This window comes from Erpetoichthys calabaricus, chromosome 1 (genome assembly GCF_900747795.2).
Source record: "Erpetoichthys calabaricus chromosome 1, fErpCal1.3, whole genome shotgun sequence".
In the NCBI taxonomy this organism is placed as follows: Eukaryota; Metazoa; Chordata; class Cladistia; order Polypteriformes; family Polypteridae; genus Erpetoichthys; species Erpetoichthys calabaricus.
The window spans coordinates 51,442,288-51,463,197 of NC_041394.2; the positions used below are offsets into that span (position 1 = coordinate 51,442,288).

General features: G+C 36.7%; 1 protein-coding gene across 3 annotated transcripts in view; it reads left to right on the forward strand.

Annotated features, from left to right (window-relative positions):
• Nucleotides 1–20,910, forward strand: part of LOC114649914 (transcription factor 7-like 1-A) — a 109,446-nt gene that overhangs the window by 82,463 nt on the left and 6,073 nt on the right. For all 3 annotated transcript variants that reach the window (XM_051919903.1, XM_028799293.2, XM_028799299.2), the window contains 5 exons: nucleotides 7,715–7,847; nucleotides 8,404–8,506; nucleotides 10,568–10,651; nucleotides 17,110–17,253; nucleotides 20,287–20,446. In XM_051919903.1, coding sequence (XP_051775863.1) covers nucleotides 7,715–7,847; nucleotides 8,404–8,506; nucleotides 10,568–10,651; nucleotides 17,110–17,253; nucleotides 20,287–20,446 — 624 coding nt within the window. The remainder of the gene's footprint in view (nucleotides 1–7,714; nucleotides 7,848–8,403; nucleotides 8,507–10,567; nucleotides 10,652–17,109; nucleotides 17,254–20,286; nucleotides 20,447–20,910) is intronic.

Here is a 20,910-nt window from a genome sequence, read left to right on the forward strand (position 1 = left end):
AAAGCTTATCCATAGTGTTTATATAAAAAAAAATAAAATAAATTGGCGAACTTCGGCAAGCGTTTTTCATAAAGCATATGCTAGTGCTGTTACTGAGCATCGACATAGTCTGTTATTTAACTACATCGGTTGGTGCAGCAAACGTCAATGCACTGCATTTTCACCATCTTAAAAGATTTAACACGGCAGCACCTAGTTCATCTACAAGTCCTTCGTGTAAAAGATCGTGGACCTTTGAAGTATGAGAATACTTTAAGCAAAAGCCAAATAATACTGTGCTCTGTACACTCTGTAAATGTGAAATGGTGTTTCATAGCAGCACAACAGCTATTCAGGAGCATTAACACGGAAGCATTCTGGAGTTTTCTATGAAGACGCCGTTAAGATTGCATTGTAAGTTCTAATTACTTTTGTTAGTTCTGATTGGTAAATCACTGCATTCTAGTCATTTATTTTCCAGATTGCTGGACTTTCATAAAGGACCCATCAGCCCAGCAAACAATGCAGTAGTAGGCTAGTGCTGAGTAACAAGACCTCCAGCCCTCCCACCCCCCCCCCAAAAAATGGACGAAGCCTTTAATTATTAAAAAAAAAAAAAATTACGATCCAAAAGTAATGTATGGTTTGACCGCAATAGTGTATGATAAGCGGGATACCATATTGTTAGCTAGTGATTATCTAGAGCTTCATGATACATTGCTTTACACTTACTTAATAGTTAATTAGCCATTATCAGTATATGTCCTACTCATATATATACACTATATGACTCTAGTAACACAGACGTATGCAGAAACTGTAAAATACACCACTAATATACTGTGGTTTATTTTTAAGGAGAAGGCAAAGCAGTGTGGCTTATGTGTTGATCCGATTCAGATTGTCCTCACAGGTGGCGCAGTGGTAGTGCTGCTGCTTTGCAGTAAGGAGACTGTGGAAGATTGTGGGTTCACTTCCCGGTTCCTCCCTGTGTGGATAGCGCTTTGAGTACTGAGAAAAGCGCTATATAAATGTAATGAATTATTATTATTGTCAAATTTTGGTTACATAATTTGAAGTGTTACTTGAATTAATAAGTTGTGTTCAAATGTTACTTAAGCTGATCTTTGCACTAATGTTGGACTGCTAAACGGATTATGTTTGTTACTGAAATCTGATTCAAAGAAACTTCACTGTTACTTGATTTTGCGTTTTTGCACTAATGTTGAGACTGCTAAACAGATCGGAACTGTAATATCTGATTTAAACTGCACTGCTTTTGTTATCAAACATTTACTTATGAACTAAAATTATTTTGTTTTGGAAAAAATTTGTTTGCATTCCTTTCTGCACTTTATTACACAATACAGTGATGATATTCTAATGATAATTTTTCATATTTGCTTTTTGATATTTTAGATTTTTTTAATGAGTAATTCAAATTATTACTTAGACCAACAAGTTATATTTTAGATTAATCGACTAAGTGAAAAAATAATCTCAAGACTAATCAATTTAAAAATAAATAAATAATAATAATAGTTGTTAGGTGCAGCCCCAGAGTATGTGGTGTTTGCCAGTGACATTGTTTGGTGAATATTTGTTTCCCAGTGCCCCATGATGCTTTGCAAGACCACAGTGACATCAGAGCTGTAGCAGCCATGCCTAGAATTTTCTTGCAGGCCTATTGTATGGTCATTGCCATCATACACCTAGAAGTACTCCAGCTTTAATTCCATTTTTTAAGTAAAAACTTGCAATATTTTATTTTTTCTCATTTTTTTACACCATGGTGCCTCTTCTAAAATAGTCGTCTCCTCTGCTTACCCCACACGGGATCTTGCAGTGGACAAGATGCCCAGCTGACAGCCAGAGCTAACTTTTTTTCCCACAGACTCTGGTCCCGTCTGTCCATGGCTTCCAGCAGGTCACCGCACTGAGCTTTCCTTTGTTTGTTCCGCTGCCTTCCCCAGCCTTATGTGGGAGAGAGCCTTGTATCACTCCACATTCCCAGGAAACACTTGGTGGGAGCGACCCTCTGCAACCCTGAGCATCGCATTCAGGCTTCCACAAGGGTCTCTTCTCCCAGCTGTCTGCCTCCTCTCCTTTGCATCAGCTCTCTCCCATTCCTGCCTTCCTATCCTCTCTTCTGTTTTTCTCCCCTTTGTCCCATGCAGACTCCTTTTTATTCTCTGCCTTCCTAATTAGGCGCAGGTGTGATGTGTCACTTTCTTCTAGACAATAATGAGTTGCACCTGACTGTGTATGCATGTGGAAATGCAAGAGTCAATGAGCCGGGCACCCCAACCATCCCGGGAATAAAGTACGTTCACACCTACCTGTGTCCAATTGGAACCTGCGCCTCATGGTGCAAATCTACACAAGTTGCATACAGAGCTGCAACTTCAAATGGTAGAACAAGCCAACCCCATGCTGCCGCTTTATGGCACAGCCAGTTGTGCCCCAAGTCTGGAACTCTTTGAGCTTGATAATCTGTTTTATTTACTTACTCTAGTTTGTAGCAATTTGTTTTTTGTTTGTGGTACTTGTTCTGTTTTCATCTTTTTTGCTGCTTGAGACCCAGTGGTGCACTGGTTGGTACTGCTGCCTTACAGCTCAGATCACATTTTTGGCCTCAATTAGTGCAGCATAGTGGCAGATGGTTCCATAGCCCAAAGGGACACTTACAACACAATTTCACCATTATAATCCACTCAAAACTAGTTCATTTCTTTCTTCCCCATTGACTTTGTTGCGTTTGGTGGAATTCTGCAAAGTTCCTGAACATTTGCATGATTTCACTGAATGGTTTTCTCATCGTTATTTCTCCAAGACTTAAAAAGCATCAAAAACATATTATTATTCTTAAATATGCCTTTATTAAAATGAGTAGTGAGGTGCTAATCCATAAACTGTCCTAAAATTTAATAGGAACTTTTTGTTATTGACCATTTGTACATGCATAAACATTAAACCGCCCATTCTTCTCCCATTTGATTTATTCTTAGGTTTGCATTGTATTATTCTCTTAGCTGCTGTAGCTTTCTGATCTTTAATAATGAGTTCATAGTGTAGTCTGTGGTCTGTGTTTAAAAAGACTATTAAAGTAATTTTTTTATTATTTTCTTTGAGTGCTTACTTCAATATAATGGAGCATATATCAATGAAATACCCATTTTGAAGTAAAATTCAGCAGATGGAACATTCTCACACCCTTATTTGCACAAACATGTTATAACATGGAAGTGCACATGAATAGCATCACTGCACTTGAGAAAAACACAACATGCTATTTCATGAATTTCAAGTTTAAAATGATTGTCATATGTAAATGGTTGCATTGTGTAATTACGTAAAAACATGAGTAATTTGTAGATCATAGTACTATAATTAACATTGTCAAAACTGGCGTCAGTCAAGTTTATAGAGCATGCTTAATATTACTATATTTATTGCATCTTGTATGTTGGGACAGCTACTCTTGCACAGGTGCTTACATGTGTGTGTCCCACCACACTGGTTTCTGAGCAGATAAGAGTTGTTTTTGCTCTTCACACTTCCCTGCGTGTCTAATTTCTATTGGTTTTGTCCTACAAAATGTACTACTTAAATTGTCTTCGCAAATAACATGCATGAGAAGTTTAAACATTCTTTTCTGTATAGCACTAAACCGCAAATGCTCTCTATCCCAGGAATTAATTAGTAATCAGTGAATGAAAGCCAGATTTGGTATACCAACAAACTCTAACCCAGAAGTTTCTCAAGGTGGGGACATATGATTCCCAGAAACTACTGCCTCAGCCTGTGTGTGACCAAAAGGGTTAGCGTTAGGCTTAGGGTTTCAGCATTCAAAATTCTGAAGCGTTCAGAACATAACTGAGGCTTACTAACATTAATGGGAGTAAAGTAGTGATAAGGGATTCTAGTGGTGAGACATACAAATCTGCAAGTAATTTTAACATTTTCAAACAAATGCTTTTGTTTTGCTAGATTAGTAATTTTGTTAAGCGTGCATTTGATGGACTTTGAAATAAGGGACTTGCTGTTTGAGCTAGTGTGTTAGTATCTTCTAGGAACTTCAAAAAAAATATATATATAATTATTTATTTATATTTATTTTATATACCCTGAATCAGTGAGAACCTGGGTCTATCATGTGTTAACACTGTTCTGTGAACATTTGAATTCCCACTATAGCCCTGCAATATCTAACCCTTTAATGTCTCGGACACTTTGTTCTGTTCTGACAAGCCACTTCACATATATGTCAGAATGTCCTTTACAAAGATGTGGATATAGTAGGCATCGTTTAGTATAGCTTAGATAAATTTAGAATAATAAAATTACAGACAGAAGATAGTTGGGTTTTTTTTTTTGCTTTTAAAGTTTAAACATTTTGACTCCAATCAGCAATTTGCTGTCTTTTGATACCATTGTGAGACGTGCTGATGTGCATTTACTTTTCCCGATGAAAAAACTAAATTTAAGAGAATTTGACTAGTTTGGTTTACCCATTGATAAACTGACTGTTGAGAAGCAGGTACTCATTTGAAGGAAACACATTATTTTCTACCAGTAACAGCACTCTGCACGATAACAGGCAGGAAATACAGTTGACTTGAGCATTCATAGTTTTCATACACTTTCTCTATATGTTTAGCATTTGTTTGCTCAGAGGTTGATGCGCTTGCTGCTTCCTCAGCTGTTCTTCTTTCCTCCAACCTAGCGGCCTGCTTCTTCTCTTCTTTTGTCGGCATCTTTTCGTGTTAAAACTGATGAAGTCAGTATTTTTGTTGCAATTACATAGTATGTTTTCCTTAATTTTTCACTTAAGCTGGCACTTAAGTCTTCAATTTGCCTCAAGATTGATTTTAAGATGAGAAGAGGTAGGGGAAGTGACGGCGAACGTGGTAGGGATGAGAACAATGTCCGTACGCATGCGCCACATCTGCCGAAAGTTGATTCTACAATAAAATAAAAATAAAGAGGACTAGCCTTGGAGGTCAATCATCACCCTGAAAGCAGATCGTAGACTTCACATAGTATATGTTTACCAAATTCCAGGCCAATAGGTCAAACGGTTTGCGAGCTACAGGTGATTTAAAATCCTGGACAGACAAATGAGCAGCCACAGTAGCGTATTATATATAAAGAAGATAGCTCAGTTCACCTTTAAATGTTTTTGTTTAAAAACACAAACATTAATCTCTGCCTTCACCTTTTGTCCACACTGTCATGACTATTTCAACTCCTGAAAACAAAGACTTTGTGAAACACTCTCTAGGGCTGTATACTTCTGAAAATCTGGCTTCACCATTGCAATGTGAACAGGCAAAAATGCAGCTTTTTCAAAAGTGCAGACTGTAATCGTGCTCTGAATTGTTAATGTTTATTAAATGGCCCTTCCCTAATTGGATATTGCTCATTACAACATCTTATTCCCAGATTGGCCACCGTTTACGCAAGAAAAACATATTCTAACATTGTGAACATGGAAGAGTTGGATATATTTGAAAATGGTATGTGTTGTGAAGTGCGCTTGCTTGGATTCTGGTGCATTTTGTAGTGTGTGTTGTGTGGTTTTTTTTTTTTAGGTTTTTTTTTCTTAATGTGCATTTATTGTTTTTGGGGGGAATGAGAGAAGTATTCCCAGCTTAATATGTCAAACATCTTGTTGGAAAGGGAGGAATAAAAATTATTTCCACTGTAAAAGTAGTTGAGGCAAATTTAGTATTTTTGAAAATCAAAATTAAAAAGTTTGACTTCACACATGTTTCACAGCTGCATTGGGTTATAGATGGTCCAAAAGCATCAAAACATGAGAGTACTCAAGCTGTCATTAATGCTTACAATTACGTGTGTAAGTGAAAGATCACTCATCCCCCAAATTTGTTTTTTTTTTTTTTTTTTTTTCACTGAACACTTTAAATAGATTAACCAGTATGGTATGGAATGTTTCTGCTCATACTAAACTCTGACTTACTGGACACAATGACCTCACACTTCTGTAGAGCTTTTGCGCAGTTTTAACTCCATTTCTTTCACTCATTTGTGCAAAGCAGCATTCAATTTTTTTTTTTTTTTTAAGCAATTGAATTGTTTGACGTGTGAAAAATGGCCTCATCTGTTGGTCCTTATTACAAGAGGTTTCACCTAAAGTGTCATTATCTTAAAATTGAGTGTGCACTTTGTCTACTTTGTTTTATTCATCTAAAAATTCAAACTACATAGTACATTAAAACTGAAAATAAAGTAACTGTTCTTTTCCACAAAGGTTGGCATTTTAAAGTATTCTTTAAAAATGTTGCTTCATACTAGAGCTATTTATGGGCATCCTGCCACTGCAACTGTGACTCAACACTAGAAAACTAACACCAGCTAGTATTGGATAGGGAATAAATATTCCTGGTGGAGTAACGTTAATGTAGATTGTTGAGGAAATGATTTTTTCTTTTACTATATTGTTGGGCTAAAAAAGGAACCTGTATTGGTAATTTTTCTCTAAATATAATTTTTTTGATTGGATACACTTCTGCGTGCTAGATTGATAGATTGCTTTTTAATTTGTGTTTTATGAGTGAGTGTGCCATTTGGCAAATAGAGTTAGTTCCTTAATTGTCCTCAGTGCTCCGGTGATAGGTTATCATTCCAAACAACCCAAAAACACTGAAGTGAATTAAATTACTTTTAAAAATGGGTGGCAAGAAGGAGAGATGAAAGTAGCAGTTTTATTCCACATATATACTGTAGATCTAATGGCACCATAGGAATGATCATCTGGAATTTTGTTCTTGATAGTAAAACTTTGGAATTCTGTTTGCTTACTTGAGCTACCTGGCATGGCAGTGGAAGTTTTTTGTTTCTTGAGAGAGAGCCAAACCATAATTCACTTGTGAATCAAGTTTTAGATTTGCTAGTCATGCAATAAGTGATCTCTTAAGTCCACGTGCAGGGTGGACTGCCTCTCAACTTGTTATGGTGTGCTTTGTGCTGCTGTGGAAACGGTTTATTTCCAGGCTTTTTGGCAAGTTGCCAGCCTTCTGCATCTCTTGATTTCACTCCAGATTGCATCATGAGTTGATTGTACATGTGCTCACTTGTACCCCCTCCTCTTCTGCACCATGGTTTACTACTAATAGTTTAAGTCTTTGCAATTTTATTTTGGAAATGAGCAGTTTCCATGGGAATGTGTGTTTGTTTAGGATGTCTCATCGTTTAAACTTTTTTGGAACTCTTCCTATTTTTATTCTGAAGCTCATTCAACCTAATTAATTAAATGTGTATTACTGGAAAGTCACTATACTGTTGCTTTAAAATGTTAGTATTTTTCTCCATCCTAATAAGTATTATCCAGTTTTAATTTATTTACATTCTCTGCTCAGTTGTCTCTTATGGTCTATTAGATTCACAATGCTACCTTTGTTTTTAAAATTATAATACATTACTCTTGTATATTTTACAATTTACTTGATTTCATAAATATAAGAGGCAGCACTGATTATGAAAGAAAGGAGCTGTAAAAAAAAAAAAAAAAAAAAAAAAAAGTTCAGTGATAAAGTGTCAAATTCAGATGTGTTGTCCGAAGTTTATCACTGCAGACTGACTTCACTATTACCAGCCTTCAGATTTAAAGCTCATGGCCTTTCTGAAATTAATAAACAGCTGCTACAAACCTTACACACTGATACCATATTTAACCCATGTGCTTCTCTACATTTCTTCTTTTGTCTTACAGTCAAACAAAGTTCCAGTAGTGCAGCATCCACATCACGTCCACCCGCTCACCCCTCTAATCACTTACAGCAATGAGCATTTCTCTCCAGGGACTCCTCCCTCTCATCTTTCTCCCGAGATTGATCCTAAGACAGGTAAGAAAAAGCAGTAAGCATTAATTAATTAATTAATGATGATATAATCTATTTAATTTAAATTATGAAATGGATTATACATACAAGTTTAGCTAATAGCTTACCTTCTTTTTTTACCCCTTTTATTGATATTGCTGCTAATTTTGATCACAAAGCAAAAAGGCAGTAATGTGACATACTTGTTAAACAGGACGACAGTGGTCATAGTTTTATTTTTCAATAAGTTTTATCTTTCAGCATCTTAGCTACATAATGGTTGTCATTTTAGTTTTTTGGTGTACCCGGTATGGCATGTTAGCTTGATTAACTCCAAAGTATTAATGTGTTTTTATTTGCTTGTACTGTGTAATCTTTATACATGTTTGTTTTTTAATGTTGTATTTTCATATCCTTCATTCTGTACAACTCCTTAATGTTGTATTTTCAGTGAAAGGCCCCAGAGTGGAGAGTGGTTTGTGTAGAATTTCCACACTATTATGTGCATTGTCAGCCTGAACTTATTTCACCATACAAGTTTAGTGTTTTGATATTTTCAAATTTGCTGTTTTCCTTGCAGGCATACCAAGAACTCCTCACCCTTCAGAGCTCTCACCATACTATCCACTGTCACCTGGTGCTGTGGGGCAAATTCCACACCCTCTGGGTTGGTTAGTTCCACAGTAAGTCTCCATTTATTTGCAAGTGCTGAGCTGTAGTGTGCCCACTATGTCTTGGCTTATGGAGTAAACCAAACAAATATGAATCTGTTCTCCCCTCTTTGTGCCATTAAATGAATGAAATTGTGCTTTGTACTGTAAAGGTTCAATGCTTTGTTTCCAGAGCCCTCTTAACGATGTTTACTTGTCAAATTTGTGTCCATTATCCTTTCAGTGTCATCAATATAGAAGAAAAGCAAGTTAGAAGTTTTTTGGACTGTTAACTTGTTTGCTCCCCTACTACTAGGCAATGTTAAATATGATGTGTACCGTTTGACTAGGTGAATTTCTGTGTGAAAATGAGCATTTATTTTGTAGATTCAAAATCCCAATATAGTACCAATTTGTCTATCAGGTTATTTAACCACCTTGGTGTGTTAAACTCTATGAAATGACCTCCAGAATGCCACTGATGTGAATGTCTCTGACTAAACAATCAGGAACAGAGTATATGAGGTTGGCCTGAGGGCCCGACGTCCTCTTACGGACCCTATGCTCACTGCCGGCACCATGGAACTCAATTGGCATTTGCCATAGAATACCAGAATTGGCAGGTCCACCACTGGCACCCTGTGCTTTTCACAGATTAGAGTAGATTCACCCAGAGCACATGTGACTGACGTGAAAGGGTTTGGAGAAGGTGGTGAGAGCGTTCTTCTGCCTGTAACATCTTACAGCATGACCGGTTTGATGGTAGGTCAGTGCTGGTGTGGGAAGGCATATCCATGGAGGAACACACAGACTTCTATAGGCTAAACAACGGCTCCTTGATTGCCATTGGGCATCGGGATTAAATCCTTGGACCCATTGTCAGACCCTGTGCTGGTGCAGTGGGTACTGGGTTCCTCCTGGTGCACGACAATGCCTGGCCTCATGTGGCAAGATTATGTAGGCAGCTCCTGGAGGATGAAGGAATTGATACCATTGACTGGGCCCCCACACTTGCGTGATCTTAATCCTATAGAACACATCTGGGACATTGTTTCGGTCTATCTAACGACACCTGGTTGCACTTCAGACTGTCCAGGAGCTCCAGATCTGGGGGATCTGTCAAACATTAGGAGCATGCCCTGACTTTGTCAGGCATGTATACAAGCACATGGGGGCCATACAAACTACTGAGTACGATTTTGAGTTGTTGGAATGAAATTTCGGCAAAATGGACTAGCCTGCCACATCATTTTTTCACTTAGATTTTTGGGGTATCTTGATCATTTTCATTTCCATCAAACAATGTGGCATCCTTTCATTCCTAACACATTACCCAATCCATATCGGTATAGATATCCAGCATGATTTTTTTTTCCCATTAAGATCTGTGTTTTCAAAGGGTTGCTTTAATTTTTAAAGATATATATTAAAAATATAGTGTGTGTATATAATATAAAAATTTGACATAACCCACTGTACTAATTACATATTTGAGCATGGTGTGCTCATATTGGTTATATGACAAAAAATATGCTTTACAGGAGAAGTATATTAACAGACATGTATTTCTATAAACAAAAGGAAGAAATAGTCCAATCAAATACAATAAATCTTATATCACAGAAAAGGTTATGTTAATTTTAAAGTAGGCAAAAAATTCCAGCTTTAGCTATAATTTCATGTCTTTTTTTTCCTAATATACTGTACATTATGATTTATATGATTTTGTGGGTGCAAAGTAGCTGTTTACTTCCTCTGTCTCCAGTCCAGTCTGCTTTTAAAAAGTAGGATATGCATGTTCATGTCAGTTGAAGCATATAGTGTGTGTTGTGTGGTACCCCTCCATTTGCCTTCCTTTTAGATTGTGTTTCCTATATATTTTGTTCTCTGAAATTGCTTTTTGGTTTGTTTTATTTTTTATTGTTTTTGTTAATAAAATGCAACAAGGTTTCTGGTTATGATTTCTGTTCTGAAGTGTGTGCCCATATGGTGCATGACTGTGGATTCAAATGCCTCATATTAACGAGCATTTGTCAGTTGAGAGAGCTTAATTAATGGTGTGTTTGTTTTTTTTTTTTCCCTTCGATTTTTAAGGCAGGGCCAGCCAATGTACTCCCTACCTCCAGGTGGATTCAGACACCCCTATCCTGCACTTGCAATGAACCCCTCCATGTCCAGGTAAGAGACATCCTTTGGACTATAATAAGCTAAATCCTGTGAATCTGCTAAGGGGAGATTATAGAGATGTAGAAAACGTGATCATAATGGACAGCAGGATGTACTATCCATATTCAGTATAGACATTAATGATTAGTTTACATTGGACATGGCATATTTCTACAAACCTACAATGTTGTTCACTTTTGCATAGTTTTGTTCTTTGTGTTAAAAGTGTGTTGATTTAAGCAAATTTATTAAAGTATCTTTTTGATTAATAAAATCTGTAGTACAATTTGACAACATCTTTAACACGTATGAACCTCCCAAAAGATGTCTGTTTATGGGGTATTCATGCATCTGGTTTGTGTGGAGGCCTGACTCACTGAGCCTGGCTCTTGCAACATCAGTTGAGTTGCATGGTTTATTATGAAGGTCATCACATTTTAAAATGTGCATGCTCTCACTGAATGGGAATGTTGCAGAAAGTATTTGACTTGAGACTAATGTGGTCTTCTGTCCCTTTGAATCTGTTTCTTACCAGCTTCAGAACAAATCTTTTTTTTTTTTAAACCCTAATTAATGATGATTACATTTTTTAAGCTTAAAATATGGAATTCTAGAAGTGCTTAGACTGGTTGTAGACCATTCATTTTAATGAAAGTAGGTTTATTTTAAAAACTAGAAACGCTTAGCACGACCCTGCTACTGACTTTAGTGAGTGTTGCATACCTTGTGTCTGTCTAGGCAGTGCATTGTGATAGTTTAATATTAATGTTATTGTTAATGTGCTGAAGGAGGAAGTGCAGAGAAGAGATGAGACCTTGAGATGACAGGCATGTAGGAATGGACTTCACTGACGAGAAATGCCAAACTCTACCCTAGAGGCATGTCTACCTGCTTCACTTTGAATAGTCTGAATGTATTGGATTAGCAGTGTAATACTGAACTGTCATGAGATGTATAAAATGAGCAATGCCTCTTCAGACTTTTATGTTGCGTTTTCTGCTTAATTCTATTGATCATACAGTCCAACTGCTATATATATAGAATCTTCTAAGCAGAACTTTTACATTCTTCCTTACCACTGATCTCAACAAAACTTTAAATCTTTAAGTTTACCACTGCTGACCTTGAGCTGCACTTTGAGTCTAATTAGGTTAAAAGAAGTCCAGGGGCCTCATGTATAACGCCGTGTGTTATAACATGGCGTAAGCACAAAAGTGGGATTGTGCGTACGCACAGAAAAATCCAGATGCAGGAATCTGTGCGCACGCAAACATTCACGTTCTTCCACTACATAAATCCCGATCAGCGTGAAAAGTAACGCACATGCACGTGCCTTCTGTCCCGCCCCAACTACTCCCAGAATTACGCCTCGTTGAATATGCAAATCAATATAAATAGCCTTCTGTGAAAAGACAATGGGAAAAGCACAGGGGAAAATATAAGAATTTCAGCGAATACCAAGTGGAGGCAAAGGAAAAACGTACTATTTGTTAGTTTAAACAGTGGTATAATCAACAAAAGAAAGTTGATCAAGTGACAGAGTGTCGGAGAAACTCGAAGGCTCAAGTTCACAAAGTCACACAGTGCCGAAATAAAAAAGAAATCACATATCAAAGTCGCCGTGAAAAGGCAAGTCGTAGCCCACCTCTGAGTGTCATATGAAAGCTTATTAGGGTAAAGACAAAAAAATAGGCACACAGTGGGGAAAAAAGCACGAAATGTCAACTTTAATCTCAAAATTTCTACTTTAATCACGTAGTTTATTTTGCCATTAAAGTAGAACATCATAAACTTCATCTTAAAATCGTTTATTTTACTAGTTTCTCAAGTAGCACGTTAAATGCTTTGTTCTGTAGGCCTATTTGATATTCTATGTGCTCTGTGTGTGTGAATCACTACGTGCTTCCGTTCTTTCTCTTTCTCCGACAGGACACAGAATCCATTGAATTCGTGATATTACAGCTCTCTGAATAATTAAAATACCGAGATGTATACGTGATATCTTTTTCATGATGATAGGAATGAAAGCATGTTATTAAACATGGAAACACGGTGGCGCAGTGATTGTTCATATCTCGCGCAAGAGGCTTGCTGCGCCATGCACGACCTTCAATGAAATAATTTATTACAGAAGTACTGTCTCTTTCAAACGTACTAACCTCCAATTCCTGTCCTTACTTTTCTATCTCCAAATACCCAATCGCCACACAATAAGCTCTATAATAGACGTTAAGCCATCTGTAAGCTTAGAACGCCGATTCTTCAAACCTTTTAAGGAACACTGAAATATCTTCGCAGTACATGTTTAATTATTGTATCCATCTATCCTTCCAGTGTCGTGTCAGCACCAGCAATAACACAGCGCAAGGCAGGAGCTATCCGTGAACTAGCTAGCGCTGTGGCACCATGTCCTCACATGTTTAATTATTAACAATACAGATTATTTAAATGAAGTTAGTTTTATCTGTATACTATAAGCAACATATTTTGCTGCATTTCATCTTAAAAATGATATTGTCATCATACGCGCTTTATAAAGTGGCGCAGGTTGTGCAATATTATAACTGTAGTGTAAGTTTACAGTGAGGTAATTGTACTTATAAGTACAAACAGATCTACAAGGAGCACTTGATGGACTGATTGAGTGCGTTTATAGTTCTTGGGATGAAACAGTTTCTGAAACGCAAGGTCCGTACAGGAAAGGCTTTGACGCTTTTTGCCGTGGTTGAGGTAGTGTGTGCTTGAAACTGTATACCGATAATTCTCTTTCCAATCAGCTGCTGCTGTGATTCCCCACTCATATTCAGTGATATAAATACTGTGGTGCAGTGAGAGTAATATGGAAAAAGATGATCCGCAGTGGCAACCCTTAACGGGAGCAGCTGAAAGAAGAAGATGCAGTGAGCATAACAACGCTAAAGCAGTTATGGTATTTGGGATACTATGGCTATTCCCTGGACCATTATATTGCTACAGGTTAATTACAATCAGATGCATTACACTAATAAACAATATGCAGTTAATTTCAGTGTATTTATAAAGCCGCGTCAGGAACGTGGGTCTAAGAAAGAAAGGCTGACCACACAGGAACAGTAGCATTGCTTTGACGCTGGGTGCCGCCAGTCTGCAAAACCGAGTGGAGAAATTGCGTACGCCAAGGTATGAGGCACCGTGGAAATGTGCGTGGCTTTACGCCAAGTTTAGGTTTTATACATCGCGATTTGAGCGTGGAAACGTTCGTACGCAACATTTCTGTGCGTACGCACCGTTTATAGATGAGGCCTCTGGTGTTTTTAATAGCCTCTTATTAGGAAAAGAGCCACTAGACTCCAAATTTGACCAAGAATGGGTTTGAAGACTTTGTGGATCTACAACGTGTTACATTATATCACAAGTGGAAAGAACAAATGTTTCTGCAACTTTGATAACACCAGTAATGCCACTTTTGTCGTGACTGGCAATTTTCCAAGGATGTTTTTTTTTCTGTTTTGATGATGCACATCCAGTTCACCTTGTCTGATGTATGCTGTCTTCTCTTAAAGTTTTGATTAAATGAGCAGCTATTAAAACACAACCAAAGATGGTTTGCACAAAGTTTTTCCAGCATTGTGCTGCATTCTTGAGACCAGTAATTACAAAATGTGGCAATCCCACAACCAGCTGGAGAAGCAGAAGTTTCATGATCCAGTCAAACACTTTAACTTGCAAAATTGACTTGTTTGAGTGAGAAATAAATTTTGGATTCTAAACAGATGGAGAGCCTAATGCAAATGCTTACAGAAGTCTTGGCTGTGCTAATGGACATTATTGAAGTTCATCAAAGTCTTTGTAGTGTAAGTCATAGACACAGTTTTAATTTGTTTAATACTTGGTGGCATCAGCTCTGTTAGTAGTCCGTATCCTTTGTAGAGTTGCCTGTTGGATCAAACCTGTTACTAAAATCATGTATTTGAACTTAGAAAAAACAAAAGGACTTTTGGCAGGAATAACTGCAAGAAAAAAAGTTGCACTCTGTGTTCGCAAAATGTTACTGTGTTCTGTCAGGATCCAGCGCACAAAGGACTTTGTGTGCAGATTTCCACAGAAAATGTATCTTTAGGGCTAAACTTTACTCACATTAGAAACCCAATGTAGACCTACAGTGTCACATCTGTAAGCACACACACATTTCTTAACTTAGAGAAGCACTTCAAAACTTTAATCATGTGTCGAATTAACAGGCTACCCATGTCTTGCATATTTTGGGGAGCATTCAAATGTAATTGGGTGATGTTAGTATTTCTTTTTTTTTTTTTTTTTTTTTTATTTATTTTTATTGTAATCATTCCATACAAATAGATCAATTTATAACCAAACAAAATTGAAGACAAATCAAACCTCACCCCTGAGAAGGAGAGCTTAGCCAAAGGAGAATTGCTTAGGGCTTTTTAATAAGGCAACAATAAATAAAAGAAAGGGAGAAATAAATATATAGGTAAATAAGAGATGGAGAAGGGAATTAAATGTGGTAATAGTTATTTCTCTTATTCTAAAATAATATGGATTAGATCCTGCCAGGTTTTGAAAAAAAAATTGTACAGATCCTCTAACTGAGAATTAGATTTTTTCCAATTTCAAATAATATAAAACATTGGTTTCCCACTGACTTATCAGAGGAGAGTTAGGATTCTTCCAATTTAACAGAATAAGTATGTGTGCCAAAAGTGTAGTGAATGCAATCACCGTTTGCTTGTCCTTCTCCACTTCAAGTCCGTCTGGGAAAAACACCGAACACAGCTGTTAATGGGTTAGGAGGAATTGTGATACCAAGGCTGTCTGAAAGGCACTTAAAAATTTTGGTCCAAAATGATGTTAGTTTGGTGCAGGCCCAGAACATTTGACCCAGTGAGGCAGGAGCTTGGTTGCAGCGTTCGCAGGTTGGATCTTGCCCTGGAAACATTTTGAACAGTTTTAAGCGAGACAGATGAGCTTGATATATAATTTTTAGTTGAATAATTCTATGCTTTGCGCATATGGAGCTCAAGTGAATTCTCTGCTTTGCTACCTTCCACTCCTTTTCTGATATATTGATTAAGAGATCTTCTTCCCAATGTCCTCTTGGATCTTTGAAAGGTAGGGACTCTAATAGGATTTTATATAATGTGGAAATGGTGTTTAATTCCTCGAAATTGAGCAGTATTTTTTCCAGCATTGTGGAGGGTGCGAGGTGGGGAAATCGGGCAATTTCTGTTTAACAAAATTTCTAATTTGAAGATAGTGAAAGAAATGTGTAGCTGGGAGGTTGAATTTTGAACATAATTGTTCAAAAAATGTAAATATCTTGTCTATATAAAGATCTCTGAGCATTTTAATCCCAAAACTTATCCAGGTATTAAAAACTGGATATGTTTGCGAGGGTTGAAAGAGGTGGCTCTCTTGCAGAGGTGCCACAGATAAAAGGTTTTCCATCTTAAAATGCTTTCTAAGCTGGTTCCATATTCTGAGTGAGTAAAGCACAATTGGGCTATTAGTATATTTGCGATAACTTGCATTTATTGGAGAGCAGAGCAGGGCGTATAAAGAAGTACTACAGGCAGCAGGAGATTCTGACATCCATTTCCTTGTTTGCCAATTTCCACCAGTCCTTCCACTTTCTAGTTCACACACATGACATTGTCTGTCAACCGCTTCTCAGATTCAATGGTCAAACTGCAATAATTCTGTTACTATTGAATATATATGCTAGCTACTGAGTGAATAAATTAAATTCACAAGCCAAAAAATAGATGTTTATAAAGAAATCGGAGCTGTACTGTGTGACATTTCATTTCTAGAGAGATGCTTAGTTTTAACAAAGCTAGTAAGCGTATATAGGCAACAGTTCTTCACATTTGCTGGACAGTGGAAGCGTTTCAGAGTACATACTTAGAAACTGGAATTGTTAACCTGCTGGTTTTCCAGGTACAAAAAACCTGTGAGTTGTAATTTTGCAATTTACAAATCCGTTTGTATAAATGCTTAAGCTTAATAATTGCAAAAAACTTGCATTTGGGTCCAGGGAAGCCATTTCAGTCAAACCTACAAAGCTCATTGTATACTTGATTATTATGACTTCAGTCTGTTCATTTATGGTTTGTTGGAAGAACTCAAAAGAAATCTGTCAAAGACCAACACAAGCAATGCTACTCAAGCTTGTTTCACACATTTCCCTAAAGCCTGAATAACTGACGAACATTTTAACCTCATCTCATATATTCTTGTTTTCTGTTTTGTCCATCTGTGTTTGTTCGGTCTTCCTTTTTAATTGACTGCACACAGTTGATGAAGACTCAGTAATTGGAATATAACTGCTTTCTTTATGTGGAAATAACTTTCACCTAATTTTTGTTTTTAAAAATTACAAACTTTTGGTTGCAGCTTCCAGATGTACAGATTTTCTTGAATTTCATCTTCTTTTTTTTTTTTTTTCTTTTTCTTTTTCCTCCCCACAGTTTGGTGTCCAGTCGATTTTCACCACATATGGTACCTCACCATGCACATAGTATTCATCAGACGGGTATACCCCATCCCGCAATAGTGTCTCCAGCAATTAAACAGGAACCTGTCCAAGACAATATCAGTCCTACTATCCATTCGTGAGTAATTGTGTTTTTTATTTTTATTTTTTTAACCCTTTCACAGAATGCTTGTAATCACTATTGAAAAAAGTTAAATAAGTGAAACACAATTTCCACATTGGGAGGGCTACATAACTTTTTTCTTAACCTTTTTGCTGATTTCTTTGTAACTTCTGTAGCAGAAGTATGCAGCTTCCTCCCAGACAAAAGGGTCCAAGAAGTCGGGTAAAGTTGTGATATCTGGGAAGGAGTTAAATTTGAAAAAATTGGCTACAAAACTCTTGTCCAATATCTGTTTAACCCATTTGCCTGCTTTGATCAGCAATTTTTAATTATAGCTATTAGTATCTTTACATTAGGTTAATTGTTTTAGTCAACTTGTTTAAAAAGTAACTTTTTTAATTTGTTTACTAATATTTACTAATTAGTAATATCTTCTAGGCCCATATTTGGAATTTTATAAATTAAGTTCCTTTGAACCAAGTTTGTAAGAATATGATGACAGAACATTTTTTTAACCCATTATTGTTTACAGAATCTTTGACCCTCTGTAAAATGATGCATTAACTTGTGATTTTAGACAAGTACACCCACAGCTATAGCACATTAAGTGAATAGCTGAATATTACATTTTGTAGGCAGCTCAAAAAAAATATTTAACACTGGCTTAAAAGATAAGCATGTAATTATTTGAAACTAGTAAATGTTTATTTAGCAGATAATTTTCCATAAAAACAAATTCATTGGTGTGTTCATACAAATGTAAGAGAATTTATAAACCAAATTCTTAAACACGGGTATACAATTAAGCCAAATGGAATTAGGGACATGCATCCCAAATATTCTTTTTTTTTTTTTTTTGCAGTGGATTAGCCTGTAACCTAAATCTGTCTAATTTGACTGATGGTTGTTGTTTGGCACGGCGTAAAGAGCACAAGGGTCCCCAATAGATTTTTGCCTCTTCTTGTTTCCCTGATAAACAAACTACTATCAAACTTAGACATGTAGGTTACTGAAATCTTTTCTTTCTGTATATCAAAGCCCAACATTTCAAGTAGTGTAGCCTTGGAAATACCACTCCTACCCACATTGCATGAATAAGCCTTCTCTCATTCATTAACAACAAGGTGGGTGTCAAAATAAATCCATGTTGCTGCTTCAGTGCACTCAAAACCCAAGGGCACATCGTGCTTATTCATCAGCAGCCAAATTTAGGCTGACCCAGTATCTCTGAAGACCACACCATGACATCTTGAAGAAATGGTATTCCATGAAATCCCTTCCTATCTTTGTGCTGTCAACAGAGTACCACATTTAGTTATGTGACTCTGCCATAATTGAGATTAACAGCCAGAGGAGCTGGCAGCTGCCACTTCACTGCCAATAGGACTGGAGTCCCCTTTCACCAAGATAAGTTTATTGCCTTTTTGTGTAAGCTGGAGTGTAGCTTGATCTACACTTTTGTCTTTCGACCTCAAATCACCCAGAAATCACATAGAAGTAGAAAGAGAAGTTGTCTACTAAGGCAAGAGCTAGGAATTTGAGCAGTGTGAAGGACATTTTTCAGGGTTCATTCTTACTCTGCTTTACAATCATGGCGCGTAAATGTAATAGAGGACACTATGCTAACAGTGTTGCGCTTTGCAGTGGTTGTATTTAGTAAGTAGCTCTTTAGGAAAAGTAAAATGATTAAGACTTCTTAATATTCAAATGTTTCATACAAATGCTAACAATTTTCTAAATGTTTTAAGTGGGAAAAAATCCATTTAATATAGGAGATTAAATATGAGTCTAAAGTTGTGATGTCAGTTAGTTTTCTAGTTGGCACCTTGAGCCACAGGCACTGTAATTAAAACTCTTAACTCCTATGTTGGTGTTTACATTCATAACCGACTCCACATTAACCAAGATTGTCAGCAAACACATCCATGGTCAGTTAGGACTGACAGAAACTTTAGTTACTGTTACCAGTAGTTATATGTAGCGAACTGTTGAAGGCCTATGCTTTAGTAAATCTTTTTAAGGCCATAAAAAAAATTCACACATTATTGCAGTCATTAACATTTTGATTCCGCTTCTACTACCCCCCCCAATAAAGAAAGTCACTATGATACACTATCTTTATGCAGCTTCAAGGAAAAATAAGGACACGTTTTGCGTTTCTCCTTATCAATTTATCTATTCATAAATCCATCCATCACATTTTTGAACCCTCTTAATATAATTTAGGATCTTGGAAGGCCAAGAGCCTTTCCCAGCAGCATATATCTTCTCATTTCCTACAAATATAAAAGATCTCCAATTTAAATTTCTTTCTTTCATTCTCATAGGAATTTTTAAATAATTTTTTGTTTCATTGTGCTAAATATCTATTTTATAAAATAAATATGGTGTGAATATTTTATTTTGGAACTCTATAAGGGGTTAACGTAATAAAAATACGTTTTAATGGACTGCTTCTGGTTCTGGGTGATTTAAATATTCCTCTTGGTTGAAATGATGGAGTTCAGTTTTTAGTACTGTCTTTTCATAAGCTTTAATAAATCTAATGATTTTAACACTAATTCATTCAAATGTCAAGGATTTCAAGTATATTTAATAGCGTAGTTTGAGTATTGAATGCAAATACTTTTTAAGAGGTTTATATATTAAAATGTAATTGAGGGCTTTTTTTGCTGTTCAAGATCATTTTACAATTTTTTCCATCTAATAATAACTTTGTGTAGTTGTACAGCCCTGGTCAAATGTGTTTGTTAATGTAATCATATGTAACTAAAAACTTCCCCAGTGTTTTCCCCATACATGTTTATGAAGTATTTTGAACACAGATAGGGGGATACTTGCATGGCCTGGAAGAGCTTAGAGGGCTCTAGCCCCTTAAAGTTGGATGCAAATGCCAGCAACTGGTTGTGAATTGAGCTCTTTGACATTCTTTGGATTTGTCTTAGGTAGCTGTAGCCTTATTTAACAATGATGGGTGGGGTTCCTGAAAGAGCCATTTTTGCAAAGCTGCAACTAATTTAGGATTCATCTTCAATTGTTTCCCCATAGGAAATCTCCAGTGCAAGTAAAGAAGGAGGAAGAAAAGAAACCACATATAAAAAAGCCCCTCAATGCCTTCATGCTCTATATGAAAGAGATGCGGGCTAAAGTGGTGGCTGAGTGCACACTGAAAGAGAGTGCGGCCATCAACCAAATACTAGGAAGACGGGTAAGAGAAGAAGTTAAGCAGCGGGGTCGTGACACACTTAGAGGCTTCAGTTGGGCACAATGGGCATGAGCTCAGAATGAGATTTTCTGGTAGGGCTACTACTCATAATTAAAGAGAAGAATACGTAAGAAGCTAAATAAGATGTTAGGCTTAAATTAGGTTTCAGTAAATAAAATATTGTATATCAAGGTGTGAAGATGACTATGGTATAATGGGACTGCTAATGCACCAGATTCAGGTTCATTTTGTAGTTTGTGTTAGTGTAACTGAAGTTGTGGAATTGGGAGTTGTCAACATGAATATAGAAAGCGTAACAAAGGAACACAAAAGGCATTAGTGGAGTAAAAAAAAAAAATGAAAAGAAAAAGCATTCTCCAGATATTTCCAGATATCAATGAAGTTCAGTGTTAGAGAACAATGTTTGATATAAAATACTTGATCATTGAGACCATGATGCTGCATGT